The 18734-nt window shown below is 43.4% G+C and overlaps 1 protein-coding gene across 2 annotated transcripts; it reads right to left on the reverse strand.

Moving 5' to 3' along the window:
* Window positions 1-10860: 10860 nt before the first annotated feature.
* arrdc3a (arrestin domain containing 3a) lies at window positions 10861-18610 on the reverse strand. Of its 2 annotated transcripts, XM_079270338.1 has the most exons (9): window positions 18595-18610; window positions 18116-18416; window positions 15961-16042; window positions 15677-15824; window positions 15372-15474; window positions 14923-15179; window positions 14201-14357; window positions 13963-14105; window positions 10861-13857 (listed from the first exon to the last, which is right to left on the reverse strand). In XM_079270338.1, exons 2-9 carry the CDS (start codon window positions 18393-18395, stop codon window positions 13789-13791), a joined length of 1239 nt encoding a protein of 412 aa, XP_079126464.1. In that variant the 5' UTR covers window positions 18396-18416; window positions 18595-18610; the 3' UTR covers window positions 10861-13788. The 2 variants fall into 2 exon arrangements, with proteins under 2 accessions (XP_079126464.1, XP_079126465.1); XM_079270339.1 differs by lacking the exon at window positions 18595-18610 and having other exon boundaries at window positions 15961-16113; window positions 18116-18255.
* Window positions 18611-18734: the final 124 nt, after the last annotated feature.

Here is an 18734-nt window from a genome sequence, read left to right on the forward strand (position 1 = left end):
GGCTATTTACTGTGACAACCACGTTCACTGCCAACATCATCATCAGTATCATCTTTATAATCAGCAACAGCCCCATTCTAATCATTGTCGTAAATTCCATTTTTATTTACGGCTGAACCTTAAGCGATTCTTTTAAAAGCGCACATTGTTACCAGTCAACACATAGCTCATTGTCTTGTTTGCTTCTATTCAAAGTAAATCAGGGCGACTCGCCTTGCCACCTAAATGAGTAAATGTTATTTGCTTGGAGAGAAAGTGCGCTTTCTGACCTCAGTAGTGTGGAAGCACTCTATAAATACCACAATCTAAGTACAATAAGTGGAAATGTGGGCTATCTTGTTTGCCGTGATCACTTACAGCACTTCTATTAGCATCTCATGGCTTGCCTAACAGATAGCAGACTGCTGGAATCGGACAACAACGCAAAAGAGCAAGGAAGTAGGGAAACAGTGAGGGAAACCAACGGTGACCTCAGTGGAGAGACGTGTAACCTTTCTAAACCAAAGGAAGTGACACATCAGAAGAGAGCCAGTCTTCATGTCATCCTGGTTCCTCTGTGCGCGTTCAGCCAGACACAGCTGGTTTGATCCAGCGGTTCTTCTGCACCAACAGCAACCCGGCATGAGTTAACCGGCCCGATCAGGCTCTGACTGCATGCAAGAACAATATCATTTATTGTTGTGTGTCTGTGATGAAATGTCAAATACAACCAGACAGAGCAGGACCTGAGGGTTGGTGGTTGGGAACCAGACTGACCCACCCAACAATGGAGTTGCTGTGATAAGTGGGGAAAAGACGTCAGACACGAATTGCCACCATCCTCATGACTTTCCCTCAGCCACGTGCTCTCAGTTCAAGCTCTGCATCAAATACATTAGGACAGAAAGTTTAAAAATTAGGGTAAAAAGCAGGTAAACCTAATTTAACCTTAAAATGTGTACTCCAGTACATCCATTCTTTCAAGGTAGATCTCTCCCTTCAATGTTGCGCCATTGATTAGTACCTTGAACATCTTTACCAGGAAGCGTCTATTCAGAGCTAATGTGATCTTTTTATATGCTGCATGCTTCGTAGGTCATATTGTTTGCAGTCGCCCACCTGTTGGTACATATCGGCAGGGGTTGAGAACACTAGCAGGAACAACATGCAGAGTGTGGTCTTAGCAGCATTACACTTACACTGTGTGAGATTTCAGGGAATTTAATCGACCACAATAATGAATCTGAAATGCTTTTTTTGGGTGGGTAAATCACACTCCATTAACTGCATAACAACATACAATGACAAATTAATACATTCCCTTTTTCATCATGATTTCATTATCATCATCATCATTAGTTATCAAAGGTTTAAGTTGTTCGCCGGGAACCATTCATCCTCCAACCTGAGTTTGAACTGAACATGACTTTGGAAATCTATACTCAGAGCAACAAAATAACTGAAAAAACATTTGGGAATCAAGATGACAAAATGCAAGAATTTTCTTCATGGTTTACTTCATGAGAAGCATGAAGTTTGCAGGAACGAAGGCTATTCAAGACTTCGGCTGGCTGTGTTGCACTGTATCAGAGCAAACAGCCTTGACATCGGATCACTTCATACCTCTCACCACTTAGAAATGTAGACAGTTATACAACTTATTTTCCCATAGACTTGTATTGAACCACATTAATTCATTAAACATGTTCAGAGCTACTTTTGATGTGGATTACCATGATGTAAAAAACATCTTATTGTAACAGGTTGTTTAAAAAGTTGGACAACAGAATATTACATGCCAAGATAATCATAAAGAATCCATATAACATTTTGTCATTGCTCAGTTTGCGGTGAAAAGGAGTAGTGCGCAGGGAGCAGTCGAGCACATGGTGAACAGAGAGCGAACTGGTCAGAAGACGAATGCACCACTGATATGTGTCACACATTCCTCTCTGTCTGCTCAGCTCACAGTCATAATGAACGCAGCCCTTTGCAGCACTCTCAGCTGCAGCTCAACTCATTTGGAGGGAAAACAGACCGGCTGCCAAAAACTGACTCAGATGAAATGAGAAAGGCCTTTTAGATTCTTTTTCATGGTGCAACCGCTCCAAATGAAAACGAGTCAGAACTGGAGCAAGCCGGACCAGCCAGGCCTTGTCCTTAAAGTGACTCTCGTGTGTTAGTCACTTCTTGAAAATAGCTGTGGACTGACAGGCAAAACCAGCTTGTTTAGAGAGGGAGGATCATGCGATACGTCGGATGTGTGCCTGCTTTCGTGAGTGAGTGCCTGAGCACCACTGTGTCTGTCTAAGACCGATCTCGGATTTTGCTGCAGCAAACTGTATTATATTTCGGGTGCTCAGTCATGAAAACTCACAAGCCTAATAAAAGACTTCTTGCGATGCCCCTGTCACTGATGTACAATAGCTTGTGGAGAAAATAGATGAGCCGGTTGGGACAGGGGGACAGTTAGGACAGTGTCTTTTTAACAAGTTAGAAAACAAATATGCCTATGCTAATACACCCTCTTCACTTAAACCTCAAAGTGGAGACCTTCTGACTGGTTCTCACATTTTATTCACAGTTTTGAAATCTATGTGTAAGTGAGTCTCTGGCTCTTTTAATATTTTCTTCTGTCATACTTTTAGTTACACATACATATTGTTGGAAAGGTTATTTCCTGGCCTTTCAGTTGATGCTAGTGTTATCTGCCAGGATTTTTGTTGGTAGCTGTCACGGGGTGTGGTGGAGGACTCAAATGCAGACATAACCAAAAGTAGAGTGAAACAGGTCTTTAATGAACCAGGAAAACAGGAATCTCACATCAAAAACAGCAGGGAAACCAAGGACGAGATGAGAGACGAGGGTGAAAATCCGGCAGGGCAGACTGGGAGCCCGGGAACAGGACGTGCCAAACGGGCAGGTTGACATGACAATGATCTGGCAAAGCGTGACTGAGAGGCAGGAGTTTATATAGTGGCTTGAACAGGTGAGGGGAGCTGTGCTGATGAGGAATATTTCAAATATTGTATCTACAATGAAATGACAAAGGGGAACAGCTCAGTGCTGTAGATGCTTTAAATTGTAGAGCAGAACGCATCATCACTGATCTCGGCTCACTACAATCACGGTGCTGCTGCTGCTGCTGCTGCTGCTGGGTCATTTTTAATGTCAGCTCATATATAGACTAATCAACAACAAGTGTCCCAGTCCTATTTTGAGCAAGGCCATAGAGGGTTTTTGTTATGAGTTCTACTTACCGTAAAGAGGGTTTATGTCTTGACAGTGCAACAGCAGATCTAAAGGCTACACACAAGTATAAACCCAAAATAGCAAGGTAGCAGAGTGCCTCATGGCCGTCAACATATTGATATAGTTGAAGCTTTACCACAATTAATCCACTAACAAAACCCCTCTCAGACTTGAAAACGTGTACTTTCCCCTCTGAAGTTGTACTGTACAACTCGCCCCATATCACTGTATTTTGGGAGTCAGTGGGCTATCACTTGAAGGTTGTTAAACAGAGGGATCTGGGGTAGAGGAGAAAAATCCTGTGCTATTTGGAAACTACTGTGTGCATAACCCCAGATGATAGAAACCGCAAATCTTTGACCCACGAAATAGGCGACTGAAGAAGCTTGGGAATGTGACACGAAATGTATGAGGGACAAAGCAAGAAAAGGGGCATGGAGACAGGGAGTTGGTATGACAGAGGAAAACAGAGGGACATCTTTGTGGTATACTCAATGCTGTGTAGGCGAGATTGTAGATTGTATAGGACTAAGTCTCATTTTCCTGGAGAGAATGTGTATCCAGTCGAGGGGAAAGAGGCAGGAGTTTTAGATTAGAGGCGCAGAGTAGTGGCAGAGGTGGTGGGATGGGCGGACAGGGGTGAAAGGGTTTAGAGCGATAGGGTGAAGGATGGGGAAGAGGTGACAGATTGGATGTTTGGAGGCAGAGGGGGTGAAATAACAGTGAGAAGTGACTTGAAGGCTTGTACACGCTGCCAACCAGACAGCCCGCCCTCTGCAGGCCCCGCTGCACCTGTTGTTTTTCAGGAGCGAGATGCACCAATGGGGGGGGGGGGGGGGGGGGTGAATGTCTGAGGGGGGGGAGGGTGGTCTGAGTGCGAAGTAGGGGTGTCTTTTGCTCCCTGTGACTCAGGAGAATCTGAGCAGGCATAGAGAGGAAGAGTTAAAGCTAAGCAGGGAAATTGCGAGGGAGGTGGGAGCTATGCTGTGAGTCAGCCGTTGCTAAAAAAGGAAACTGAGCGACTTCCACGGGGGACCAGCAGGGTACAATAACACAAGTGGTGAAACAGCACTCCTCAGCCCGGCCCCCCGTGAAACAGAAGATAAGGTGACGAAGGACATTGGGGAGGGAGTTACATAAAAAGCAAATGAGATTTCACCTTGTACAATCATGCTTGACCTGGTGGCTTGCAAGTACCAGTATCATATCATTTATATGCTATATATATAGCACTTGATAACAATCATGAAAAGGGACTTTAAAGTGACAAAGTCACCTGGAATCTCATTTTCCAAGAAGTGTTAACATCATTTCGGTGACCACTATGCATCTGTTTTACAGATAGAATGTTCTTTGATGAATAAGTGAGTTTGATACTTTAAAACAGCAATTTATGTAGACATATAATCAATTCACCACATAACACGGTATCAAGTGCTTTGCCGTTTATATGGTGGCATTTCATAATCTTTATTTAGGGCTATAACAGAATTTCACCCACTCTGTGTTCTGGAGCCGAATCCTCTATGACATAACAGAGAGAGAGAGAGAGAGAGAGAGAGAGAGAGAGAGAGTGTCTATGGTGAAAGAATCTCACATTCCTCCCCTCAAGCTCTCAGAATAGAGCACAGCACTCACCATTGCTCACCACAGCACTCACCATTGCTCACCACGGTGAGGAAATGCAGAATATGAGTTGCACAGCTTCACTTTATGTTGTGTGGTACATTTTGAGCAGAGAAGTGTGTTGCTCGTGTCAGGCTGTCTGTTTTTCTCCTTAGGTCCAAATGTCACGCAGAGCCATCTGCCGTTCTTTCATGGTTAGGATAAGAAATGCTTGCTCATGTAGTGTTGACCATAGCCATCGAACAGCTGTTTCTAACACAACTGGTGACGAGTTAAGACTTAAGATGGGAACTTCAGGGGTGAAAGAAAACGATGTGAATGCACAAAATACAGCAGATGACAAATGCTGGAAAAAACAGAGAGAGAGACCAAGAGGGGCACGTGTCCATATGAAATGTGCCAAAGCTGAACTCGACTTTTTCCTTGTGGCCTGGCTCTGACAAGATTTGAAAGTATTGTAATCAAGCCTTAAAAAGGGTTCTGTTTACCTCTGCTGGCTGGTACGGTAAAAGCAATAGCTCACAACCTACGCAACAGTATAGGCTTCATAATCCCTCTGCAGCCTGAATAACAGAAATTCAATTGACGTCGTTCTCCACTGTGCACTGAGCTTGTTTTTTCATGCCTCTGTGATTTATACGGACAGATTTAATGCATTTAGACATTAAGATGGCCCAGTTTTGTACTTAAAATGACATCTAATATCATCTTCAGTCCTTTGAACCCGACCCCTTCCTTTAACTACGTCTATTTTTGAAAAAAAGAGGTGCAAACTATACAGGACTCCTCCCAACCGTGGTAGCAGCAAGGTCTTGAACTTGTGGTGCTGTGTAAGAGCTGCAAACATGGCAGTGGAGTGCAGCGTTTGTGTGTGTGTGCAGGATGGTTGGAGGTGGAATGCTGACCATCCTGGGACTTTGGTATGGCAGGGATGGGAGTCCTGGCTTGGGAACATAGCAGTGTCACTCTGGCTATCAGGTTCCCGTGCTAAATGTGGAGGGCCACAACAGCCCATGCAGCTCCACTGAGGATATTTAAAAGGCTTTTCAATTAGCTCCGTCATCATAAATCATAAATCATGCTCCGTCCACTTATCAAGGCTGTTGTGCTATTGCAACCGTTAGCCACTGCACACTGTCCCGCTTTCTTTAAAGAACAACAATAGTATTTTTGCTCGAAAACATTAGTGAGGTGAGGTGACTCTGGAGACTTCAGGCTGAGATTAGCAGAGGAATCTGACGTCTGTCTCTCATGGAGGGACGAACTAAAGCTTTGTTTATACTTCCACGTGGCACTGTAGTGCAGGCCTCCACCAATGGCGCAGAAGCTTTGAACGGGCACAAGGCGTTTAAGCTCAGTTTGCTGTTCGTTGTAGTATTCTTCAAAATGCCAGAGGGCTTACAAACAATGTGTTGTGAAGAAGCAAGAAGCAAGACAGCGAGTGTAAAACGTCATAAACCGAGACGGAATTAAATGCATACTAAAGAAACAAAGTTCGAATGTCCATCTAAACATCTAAAAACGAATTGGCCTACTTCGTTCCTCAGACATGTTAATAATAATAACTTTCATTAGTGAACTATTTGTGACAGTCATGTCTGAAAAGCTCAGAGCATGTGCGCAGCAAACGACCAAGCAACGCGACCACTTGCGGAGCCTTTGCGCTCAACGTGCAACCTGTGATGATGTGATTTTCATCTTGCACTGACTCCACCAAAGCAGTCTAAAGACTGACAACTGACAGATACTGTTAATGTGCAGCAGCTGCTGTTGACATGCATGGATTGCATCAATATTCATTTCAAATGTTTTTTGCAATGAAATTACATTTTGACATGTGTCAGCGAGAGAGGATCCAGGGACAAAAGGTCCCTGGTTCTTCTTAATGTTCTCTAAAGTCAAATTACAGCAGGGTCAACAAACAAAGTGAAAGCTCTTGCTTTGTGTCATGGTAAGGTTGTCTCTGGTTTCAGCTGTCCATGTGGTGCATTAAGTGAAGGTAAACAACTTGTTCCTGGCAAGATCAGAAAACAAGTTCAGCTTTCAGTGACGAAAAAGCAGCAGCCTCTGTTCTCTGCTTCCTCGTACAGAAGTGCTTCAAACTGGTATGAACCAGCTGCTGAAAAAGAGCCCTTGAAGACAAAAAAAAGCCCTATTGCTCTCCCCCCTCCGCCTCTCCACTCAGACTATCGGTAGCTCCATCTCTGTTCCTTTCTTTGTGCCTATAGAGAAAAACAGAGCGAGTCTGTACTCGGGACAGATGGCAAGCTGGCTGTTGCTGTGCGTGTGCGTGCGTGTGTGTGTGAGTGTGTGTGTGAGTCTGTATTATTTTATATTAGAAACGCCTGATAAAAAGGTTCCGTGTCTGCTGTTCTTTGATGTACTTGCCTACACTGCAAATGCAGATCTTTTAAAAGTGATTCTGTATCATTCCCCATTCTGTGATTCCGTCCACTAATTTCTCTTATTGTTACTGCAGTCGTATGTCTGATCTTTACTGCGCGAAGACTATAAGGCTGTTTACACATTCATCTACTGAAATAGCAAACTTTGTCTGTATAAAATTCAAGGTGCAGGATAGATTGGGAACATTTCTCTGCCAAAAATGGCGACAGATGAGACGTCGGCTCACATCTAACGGCGCTAACAGTAACAAAGTACTGGAAACGTCGGTGGGCGCTATGGGCCTGCGAAAGAACGCTGTCAGTCGGGACGGCGTTATCAGCTGTAACTGCGGTATGAGAGCAGCAGTGAGCTAACCAGTGGGACAGCTCACATGCACCAACATGCACTAAAACCACGTGCAGCCGGCCCGGCTGTGTCAATAACGCAAGAGAAGCTGGCATTGCAACAGTCACAGAGCGGAAGAGTGACAGAACTCCACTATGTGCTTATTGCTCCTTTAATAAGTGAGCAATGTTGCTGATGAGTTAGCGTGGGTGATATGATGAACTTGAAGACAAGCTATGGCCTTCGAGGCTCAGCCAGTCGATGTCGAGGATGCTGGTGGGGGCGCCGGGAAGGAGGACCATAGCAAGGCTATGATGAGACAATGAGGATAGCTTATTGAGTGTTATATGGCAGGGACGTTATAGTTTGGCTTGAGACTGGCTTCTGGAAAAGAAGGAAAATAACAGATTGGTTAAATGGGTTTGTCCATGGAAAGAGAAGAATTGTACTGTGTGGTTACATGGAACTAACCATTAAAGAATTATTGGATGTATAACAACTGGTTCAGGAGAAAGCACAGAAAGAAAGGTGAATAAATTGATCAGATTCTTAGAGAAATATGATGTGTGTGCATAATGAAAAGTAGTGGCCTTCCCTGTTGAACTTTTCTTGTAGCTTCATTGGGTGAATATGTAAGGAACAATTGATGTTTGACAGTGAAGCAGTGAAATTTACAGAGAAGCATGTGTGTTAATTATAAATCAACAGTAGCAGTTCTGTCAATTATTTAAGTTATTAGCTGCAAAGGTCAGGCTGTGTGACCTGGATGTGTGTACAAAGCAACTAAATCACTCATGTATTATTTTCAAGAAATGTTTTATGGGACATACAATATCTGATAGTGTTTTTAGTTTGATCTTATTTGGCTTAATACAACAGCAGTGATAGATTAAAATACATGACATGAGATACATTTATTAAGTCATATCCCTCTAGATCCGTACCTGCATTACATTTTCAGAGCTGTAGGACTATTGGTTGTTCCATTGTTTCGAGGAATGTGTGGGCTTGCATCGATACTGCGCTCCATGCCTCAGGGCAGACATGTGTGTGTGTGAGTATTTCTATTATGTCACTGTGATGATGTGGCACTGGCAAGCAGGTGTACGGGGGCCTCGGTCCAACCCCCCCAATCATCTATGCTGAACGTGCCTGGTCACAGCAAGCTGCTGAGAACCTCTGGATCACAGGGGCTTCTGGGTAGTGGGATTAGCTAGTGAGAGGAAACAGCTGAGGCCTGTGTAGCGTCAGCACTTGCTAGTCAACACACACACACACACACATATATGCACGCTGCACCAATCTATGCCCTCCCTCAATAATCCCCACCTTCTTTTTCAGCAAGGGTCAGACACCCACAAAGGCCCGGGCCCACAAAAGCCAAAGGGAGCCGGGGGGGACTGAGGGGAGGACAGGAGGGGGACAAAGGCACACTAAAGTGCTTGGTCAAAGCTGATAGGGCTGCTGAGTCATCACTGATGCTGGCTCAAATTGATAATTTGCAAAGATCCCCAATAAAGTTGATGAGCTGTCACTTTGTATTTAACATGTCAGTTTTGGGTAAATGTTTAGAAGCTTTATTCCTTTCTTCATGATGCAGTTAGTGCAGGATCATGTGTTACAGAGGACATTTATATGAAATCCACTTATGCAATAGCAATGACATTCATGCTTTTTCAGAGATCATTTTGTTCCAGTTTGACCTACGAGGAATCAGCGCAGCACAATGTATTCATTCACACCCGTCTTTTCCGACGAAATCAATTCGTTAAAATGGCGTAGACGTAGTACACAAGTCGATACACTACGAGTAACATTGATTGACTGCTCACGAAACAGACTGCTATGAATAGGTCATGTGTAGGCCCAAAGTCCCAGAATGACACCTGTGCAAAGGCAAGGCAAGTTTATTTGTATCGCACATTTCAACAACAAGGTAATTCAAAGTGCCTCACATAAAACCATTAAACGCATCAAAACATAAGGCAGACGAAAAGGAGATTTAAAAACAATTAAGAACATTCATTAAAACACCAAAAAGCAGAAATAAAACCATGATCTATCTTAAAGATAGACCATGTTCAATATTTACTTCAGCTTGAAACAAATCAAGCAACAACAATTTCAAAACCCCTCCAGGATTGGTAATATGTGTCAAAATGCTCAGTGCAACCTCCACAGTGACAGTAAAAGAACTACTTGCCTTTTAGAAAGGCAAAACAAATACGACTCAATAAAAGTCTTATGATTATGATGCTTGAACGAACACTGAATTGGAGATTAGAAACTAATATAGAAAATGGTGAGTACATTTAAGTCTCATGCTGATACCTCCTCCCTCATCACTCTGCAGCAGACCAGCGTGTCCTTTCTTGTGCATGCATCTTTCAGCAGTGATCAATAAATCATGTGTTTTGTTATATGTGGACGGGTGACTGTGGCTCACTTGGCCTGTAGCCTTCGACTTCTATCAGGTTTCATTGAGAGTTTCCGAGAGAGGGGTGCTGTGTGACTCATCCATATTTCTCTTCAAAGAGTGCGACAGCTAAATTACAGTTCAACTTTATTATAATTATTATTATCACACACTAGGTCATAATAAACATCTGATTGATCTCAAATGTGTTTGTTTAATACAATGTCAACAGTTAACTCTGGCTTGTCGGCATTATAAGATATGCGCTGCAATAAAAAAAAAAAAAAAGCTCTTTTCGTATACAAGACACATTTGAGGGACGTGGCCTTTATTATTTTTCTCCATCACTAAAACTAAAATGAGCCTGTCATATAAAGGTAAGAACACTGAGGTAATTAGTTGGCACTTATCTGAATCACTCAGACCGTAGGTGGTACTCAAGCACAGAGGGAAGTGCAGCTTTTCTTACAGGCTTTGTCCCTCTTTATCTGACCTGAGGGATCCCCACAGTAAACCCCTGCAAACGTAAGTCAATAAAGACCATGTGGACATGTACAAACAGAGTGGACTCATTTTCACGGGATAATCTGGGTCCAGCAGATCTGGCAACCTGTTTGCTTCTAATCTGAAACTGTCATGACCCAAATGAAATATATTTGGGGTAACGCAATGATCAATCATTTGCAGCTTCATTTAAATGCTGCTTTTCAGTTAAAGGGATATGTTGTTGTGTTCTGTCAAAGACCGGTGATCAGACAAATCACAGAGGAAACTTTATCTTCACTAATGTCAATACGTTTAAGTGTGTACTGTATAGGGTGCATAATTCTGTTTTCAGAAATTCACATCACAGTTCATTGTAATTTTGAACAAAACATTTATTCAAATCAAAAGGAAGAACTAGACATAAGGTTAAACCATTCAGAACATAGTATATTCATAGAATATCTATACAATGTGACGATTGACAGACAAAAAAGAAAAAAAAGGTTAAAAACAAACATACAAATGGAGAATGAAGAAAATTCAGTGAGTGATATTGCACTTTGTTTCAAAAATGTTTCAGATCCCATTTCCCAGGTTCTTTATCTGTGAACATTTCAGCTCCTGCCTTTATGACGTCAGGAGTTTAGCTTAGCTTTGACACTGGACTACTCTGCGGTCCAAGCAAATGGACTATGGAATTGACCAACCTGAAACAAATATGTAAGCTTATTCATTATCTTGTAGCTTGATTCAATTTCCCTAAGATAAAATCCAAAGAAAGAACTGCAAACAAATATGTCGGGATAGTGGAAGAAGCCGTATGTCTGCTATCCCATGTTACCTAAATGTAAGTCAGACAGGGGGGGGGGGGGGTGCTGATCAACAGCTGCCCCCCTCCCCAAGCCTGAGGGGGATCAGACTGGTCAAGGAGGTTAGCTAGGAAGCAAACTATATATTAATGCCCAGAAATACATGGAAAAAAAGAAATATTCAACCCTCATCAGCTTCAGAACAATAGCACAATGGAGACGCCTGTCCAGGATGACATTTTCTTAAAAACTTGCTTCTAAAAAAAGGACTTTATTTTTCCTCTTCCCTTTTTGTCCTTTTGAATAACATGGAAAGGTCTAAAACATACATATGTGTACAAACACAATAAAAAGGAGAACAAGAGTTAACATAGACACTGAAAGATGAAGACTGATGGTCAGGTCTTTTCTGTGTCAAGGCCACTAAGATAAGATCACTTTAATAATCTGCAGTTTGTCCATTTCTGTCAGAAGCAGTATATTTAGTCGCCAGCTGGATCCCGATAAGAGCGTGCACACACACACACACACACAACATATACAAACTTGTGTCAGCTACGTTTAAAAATGTAAACTTTTTTTTAAAAGTCACTAATCACTATAAAAAAAAAAGAATTTGATGATGCATCAACGTCCTACACAACACTGCTTAGCTTAAAAATCATCTACAACATGGTTAGTACCAAATGTTTTTTTCTCCAGACCTTCTCCATTGAACGCTTTTTTCTAAAATGATTTTCTTATCAAAAAAGTGCTGCTCTTCTTTTATTGTCTTGACGATGTCAAACCTCTGTTACAGCTGGTCTTTTGTGTTGCATGAGTTAGAAAACCAATGTATTACTCATGTCAACCTACCACTACTTGTTCTGAGCAGTCTGAACAGAGGTTTAGCAACGTCTCCAGCTTTTCATTTGTGCTGGGTTTGCTCCTTCAATGCAGGAGCACTCCTCTTTTTCCATATTTTTTTTTTTATAGCTAGCGTTCTGGCGTCACTGGTCTGGTGAAATCTAACTGTTGGTTGGATGAACTGGGCAAGTGCAGCAGGACAAAAAGGGAATGTGATTAATCTCAGAAAGCTGCCTTGTTTCTCCGCAGGTCTATTCTCTTGTTTTGGTAGTTTAAAACAAACAAAAACGTCATTCTTTTTTAACAGTGCAATTTAAAACAAAAAAGCATTTTTTCTCTTTTTTTCCCCCCAACAGTTTGGCAAGTGAGACGACCACCTGAGACAGTGCTTTTTGGGCAGTTATGCAAGCCTGGCTTGCCCTGAGATTGGGAGTAGAGGGGCTGCAGGTAAGTAGGGTGAGGCGAGTCCCTCCACAATGTACCACCCTCTCTGTTTCACACACACACACACACACACTAACACACAGGCTCACACTCTTCTCCGTAGCTACAATTTGAGTGGCAAATGCAGGTCTGCAACCCTCCTAGTCCGAATCCAGCGCAACCTCAACACAAGAAATGCTAAAAGCTATTCTATGATTGGAGCTAAATACAAAAAACAGAATAACTAAAGAAAATAACTAAACTGAAAGAGGAAAGCCACACTTGGATCAAAGCTGAGGAGGCAACATCTTAAGGAGCTTTAAGATGAAGATAGTGTGCTGCAAAAGTCAAGTCTAGTTGTTTAAAGTCACTGAAGAAATGTCATGAGGAGAAAAAGAAAAATCTGAAACAAATTCAGTGCAGTGTTCTTGTCCTTGTCAATCTTTTTTTCCCCCCAAAATCAAATCCTGTTCTCAGCGTTGCTCAAAGTTATGCAGATGAAAGTCTGGAAAGTTAAGCTTGTAGTCTCATATTCGTAGTCTGGCGCATCCTATTTTTTTTTTTTTCTCAATTCTCATGAAACGGAGCAACACAAATCAAGTAAAGAATAAAGTGTGCAAAACAAAAATCCGAAATGAGGCAGGAGGACCTAGTCTTTGCTCTGTTGTTGACTGCTGAATGCTCTCATTCATACAGACTGTGGTGGTTCGAACATTATTTATCTCGAGTTTTCTTTCGGTGATTCGGCTGAAGCCGGGACATGATCAGTCCTCTTTTGTGTGAGGAGCCATGTCCGTATGTGCCACGAGTACAGAAGAATCAAGAGTTAAAGAGAAGCTGGCAGGCTGAGCCTTGCTGATTCTTCATTGTCAAGACTATCACCAGGGCTCTCGCTACCAGTGGGGTTATTCATACAGACTGAATATGTGTTCATCTGTATGCCTCCCACCCTCAGCAGGCTGACACAGGAAGGAAGCGATGCCCCAAACTAGTGGCTCCTGTTTCTCTCGCTGAGGGAAGGCAGGAACAGATTTGTCCAACCCAACGCAACTGTAGGTATTTGTCCAAGTCTTTGTTGGTTGGTTGGATACTTTGTATTTCTCTTGATGTCAACAGCGTTGTGTGAACTTTGTTGTTGGAGAAAAATAAACAAAGCTGAGCCTTGCAAGCAGGCTTCTTCAGAGATCCCCAAGTCGGTCGGGGGACTTTGAGGAAAACCCTTCAGCGTGATGGACAGGCGTCGAGCCTGTGCTCCTCGGTACGTCTTGCATGATCTGGATTAGGATCGATCTGGAGAGGAGACGAGAAAAAGAGGGTTTATTTATTGAAACACAGAGCGCCTTTAATTTGGTCTGATGAACAACCACTTTGCGCTATATGTTATTTGGTGCTTACCTCAGAGTACAGTGGAGGAGGCTGGAAGCGGAACTCGTGAATGTAGGCGAAGAGAGGTCCGTCCAGCTCCTCGCGGGCTGCTGGGACATCCAGACTGCTCTGCCTCTGCGCTTCTGTCACAATCTCTGCGTAGCTTGGAGGAGCTGCAGAGGAACAGCGAGCCACATATTAGCATCCTCGATAAGTACACTCGGAGTTAAGTTATACATCTGATTCATGGGCGGGAGATCCAGCCTACCTTCAGGCCTCTCAGGCAGACCCATGCCCAGCCAGCTCATGCTGCACTGGCTGCTGACACTGGAGGTACGGGAGCCGAAGGGGTGGAGAGGGATTGTCCCGATGACCAGGGGCAGGTTCAGGGACAGGTTTATTGCCCCGGGTATGTCCACATAAACCTGAGCGATCACCACAGCAGGTTAGAATATGCAAAGCATTCTGAGGTATAATAAAAGTGCTGCAATGAGCTGAGCATTCAACATGAAATGAAACAGCCTTTTAATCCTCTCTATAAGATAAAAAAACACATGCTAGTCTGGGCTAAATGGGTTGTGCAGTTGTTCAACAATATGTGGGTCAATGACTTGAGGTCGGTTGCTTATGCAGGTAGAGCCCGCGTCTGGTGGCTGTCTGTTCCCGAGGTAAAGAGGTTATAAGCACCCGCAAGGCAGGTGTTACGAAACATATCCTGGGCTAATGCTCTTAGCAGCATGTGGAGATAACACCTGGTGCCATCCAAGGCCCAGATTTGGCAATGGTGGCTGAGTCAGCCTGGGAATTATTGATTCTGTACTGACAAGGGTGCTGAGTAATGGTGATAATAAGGTCAAGAGGAGACTGTACTGAGGACAGAAACACCTTTTTATTCATGCAAAAGGATGAAGGCAAAGGCAAACAGATAGAAAAGGGGGTTATGCTGAATGGGGTGTGAGAGTAGCTCCAATACAGTAACACTGTACTCACCATAAGGGAGTACTCCACTCTGATAATGTTGCAGTCCAGGATGGAGGGTGAGACAGGTGGGATCTTCAGCATCTTGCCGCTCCAGGTCTCCGTTTTGCCCGAGGACAGAGACTCTCCCCGCAGGTTGGCCACCAGCTGCTTGACCTCCTTCATCTTCCCTTTGGCATAGAAGGTTTGGGTCTGGTAGATTGCTGCCTTTGGCACCACCATGCGGGATGAGCAGTTCTCAATCTCGGCAAAGATCTGGATCGACTCGCCTACAGAGTCAGAGAGGGTAGTGGGGAGGTCAATTGACGTCTTTCTACATTTCTATCAATGGTAGTCATCTTGGTATCTTGTGTGTCATTACTAATAAATGCAATGATCTAGACAGTGTAATACTTCCATCAACTCATCTGCACGACTAACAGTGTTATCAGTTGCGTGATGAATCATTTACTTATCCTCACCTGGGGTGTATCCCTTCCTTTCTATTTTGGCACTTAGGGAAATAGGACCTGAGGTGCAGAACCAACAGCAAAGCGTCTTGTCTTTCGTGCCTGCCTGTGGTGACTGAAGAAAAAAAGAACAGATGCATTAGAAAATATCTGGAGATTTCTCCTAAATGTTGCCCACCTGGATTGAAAAACAGGGTGAATAATAATGCATAAACTCTGTTCCGGATATATCTGTTGGGTAATCAGTCAAAACTCCCCCAATTAAAATATTATGACATATTAAAAAGGGGGCTTCGGACTGCTTCAAAAGAACTTACCAGCAATAATGGAGTGTTGATGTCAATGTGCTCAAAGACTGTGAATTCCTTCTTGGTCTTCATGGGCAGGAGCCATGGCCTGTGGAGTTCTGCCTTTACCCAATAGCGCACACTGCCATGCTTCCCTTCGAAAGAGGTAGCCAGAGGTCTGCAGGAAAGAAGACAGGAGGAAATAGGGAATAGAAAGGGGTTATTTAACTGTCAAAATCGCATCTAGGCTACAGCTGAATAATGATGATATTGCCATTTAATCTCTGACACAGGTGTAGTATTAAAACACTTACGTCTGTGGAAGCTCGAGGCTGAATGCATACTCATGTCTTCCTGAATGGATAGTGGTGAGTCCTTCCTCAGAGTTGTCATCGTCTGAAAGACAAGGAGGACAATATTCCAAACACATGTATACCATACCTGGGTAAAATGCTCTACGAAGGCATCTGAAAGTCATACCAAAAACACAGGGTGGGGGAGACAAAAGAGAATAAGGGGATTTTACTATCATATCTGTCCGTGAAAAAAATGATGTATTGAGAGATGAGCAGCAGACGAATATTAAGAGCACACCAACGAAGTTGATTGCTTAAGGTACGAGAAACTGAGCGTGCAAGATGGTGCTTTTGTTTGAACAACGGCCTACATCCCAGAGATCCCATTGTGGCATGATGGAGATACATAGGCTATTATGGGGGGAACTGGGCTCTATGGGGCAACAATGAAATCCTAATCGATAGATAAATCTATCTCGCCAACAAGGACCAAGTTATTTTCCATCATTCATCTCTAAAAAAAACAAAAAAGCATATTTTTTTCCTAAAGGGAGGAGAGGACCTTTTCGCATCGTCCAAATGCTCATAAAATGTTGTAAATTATTTTTTTGTCATTTAAAACATCAAGAGTGTTTTATGAAGAGCTGGGTCGAGAGGCCGGGTGTGCGTCTGCCAGCTCAGCACTCCCTCCTCCCCCCCACCCCCACTATAGCAGCAGCAGTAGTGTGGTAAACAAGTACGGAGCTGTCAGTCAAACGGCAGACTCCAGCAGGAGGAGACCGGCCTAAACCGGTGCGAGCAGCTTCACACAGCCGCTCTGCACTCATTACGCATTCACTGTGCGGCACCGCAGATTCACCAACGAGACTGTTCCCTACACCGACTGCAGCGCCTTTCGACCGGTTTATCCACCTCAGCGTCACATTAAATGTTTTATAAAAGAGCTTGTGGCGAAATTAAGCTTTGGTTCAAGTATCATTATTGGTGAAGGACGTCGCGTATCGTTGTATCTGCAACAATACATCTCAATTTAAACCTCAGCTCTTGTGAAAATGCATTATTTGTTGTAGGCTGACGTAACAATTTGACCTTAACATGCAAAATGCCTGACAGTATGGCGTCATGACAGCTAGTCAGTTCACCTGCTACACTTCAGACGGCTGCTGCAGAGTTCACCAGAAACAAGATCGCCATTAAATGGTGAGCAAAGATGCTGCAGATGGACAAAAACACCAAGCTGAACCCAAACCATTAAAACAAGGCACACATATACATACAGAGGCGCTCACAATGGGTGCTTTCTACTGTCAAACACATCCACCATTCTGCGGATAAAGTTACGCAAATATGTCCGAAGCACAAACGCTGCTGACAATAGAGCAATGCATCGTCATATTCCAGCAAAACACAAATATGTGTGCAGAGGAAACGTAATTTACAATCGAAGAAGAACGAAAAACCATCAGCTTTGCAGCTCTACTGCAGTTTTAAAAAAAATATATATATTTAGATTCAAACTACAGGTACTGCTGTCGATTTATTCTATTCTGCAGGTGTTTTCTTAATTAAAAAGTTGCAGAGTCTTCTGTCACTCTCTGCAAGAAAGGTGATGTCATTGGCCACACATGAGCACCTCAGCCAATAAACTCACGCGTGTGGGAGGGTCGTGCGCTTTGCTCCGCCCTCCCCCTGGTCCAGTTTTCTGAACAGGATTGAACCGCTTTGAACAATGGGTGGAAACTTAAGAAAAGCTACAAAGAAACGCCATATATGATGCGTTTCTGCGTTGAAAATGTCCCACAAAGCTGCAAGTGCATCACTGCAAAGCATTACTCTACGGCTCTGTGTCTCGAAAATGTGCTTTACACTCGAAATACTGTGAAAAATACAGATGCCCGAGCTGCTGTCATTCATTGACACCTTGACACAAACGAGTAAAGATGGAGCTCTATGGAGACGATGTCACGTATGTCCATTGTACCAACACCATCAATTAAAAGACTACACTGCGCAAGATAATCAACTCAAACGGTGTATATTATAACGTTATTAACACCGTTTCTGACGTTCAGGGCTACAGCATCCTCCAGATAACCTGATCCTCAACCAGCACAAAGAGCATCTTACAGTCAGTTCCTCTAAAACTTCAGAATACAAAAACACACTCTCTTACCTCTCTCGTGCCCAATCAAAATATCTTTGTGATTGAGATATTCCACTTCTTCTGTGTAGTTTTGCGTGTAGGCAGTGTTGGATCCAGCATTTCTAGATTCAGTCCAACGAACTTTCGCAAATCCTTTCGCGTGGATTTTGAGGGATTTCACGCGGATTTCTCCGGTGACTTCGATGATCACCCTCCCTGAGACGCAGTCCCCGCTGGAGAAGACGGGAACATTGCTGTCATTGAGACAGTCGTAGCTCACTGTGAAGCTCTTTGCCTTTCCTAGCACCATGGTGGAAAGAGATACAGAGACCTGGAAATAAAAAAAAGTCTATGAAAAAATAATTTCATATGAAAAAAAAGGGGATGCAGTCTTTAGACACTGATCAGTATCGCTGCCCTGCAAAAAGCAGCAGGCACGATCAGTGGCTTCTGTGCGAGCAGTTCATTGAGATGTGTGATGGCTGAATAACAGCAAAGGATGCTGTTACCGTCCGCCTCTCTCCTCGTCGGTCTCCAGTCAAAGACAAGGAAACCCCCGTAGCTCAGCTCACTTTAAGCGACGGGCTGTGTGAAAAACAACCTTGAGCGCATGCGCAGGGCTCCGCTGCCCCCTCCTTCCGCCTTCTGG

Source organism: Melanostigma gelatinosum, assembly GCF_949748355.1.
Source record: "Melanostigma gelatinosum genome assembly, chromosome: 6".
Classification (NCBI taxonomy): Eukaryota; Metazoa; Chordata; class Actinopteri; order Perciformes; family Zoarcidae; genus Melanostigma; species Melanostigma gelatinosum.

What these genes read in the sequence shown, in the direction of transcription:
- arrdc3a (XM_079270338.1), bottom strand. Translation starts at nt 18,395, where the DNA reads ATGGTGCTAGGAAAGGCAAAGAGCTTCACAGTGAGCTACGACTGTCTC. An exon ending in AGCCTCGAGCTTCCACAGAC is followed by an intron (nt 15,825 to 15,960) that starts GTAAGTGTTTTA and finishes TCTTTCCTGCAG; the next exon opens with ACCTCTGGCTACCTCTTTCG. An exon ending in GAGTGGAGTACTCCCTTATG is followed by an intron (nt 14,358 to 14,922) that starts GTGAGTACAGTG and finishes GTGATCGCTCAG; the next exon opens with GTTTATGTGGACATACCCGG.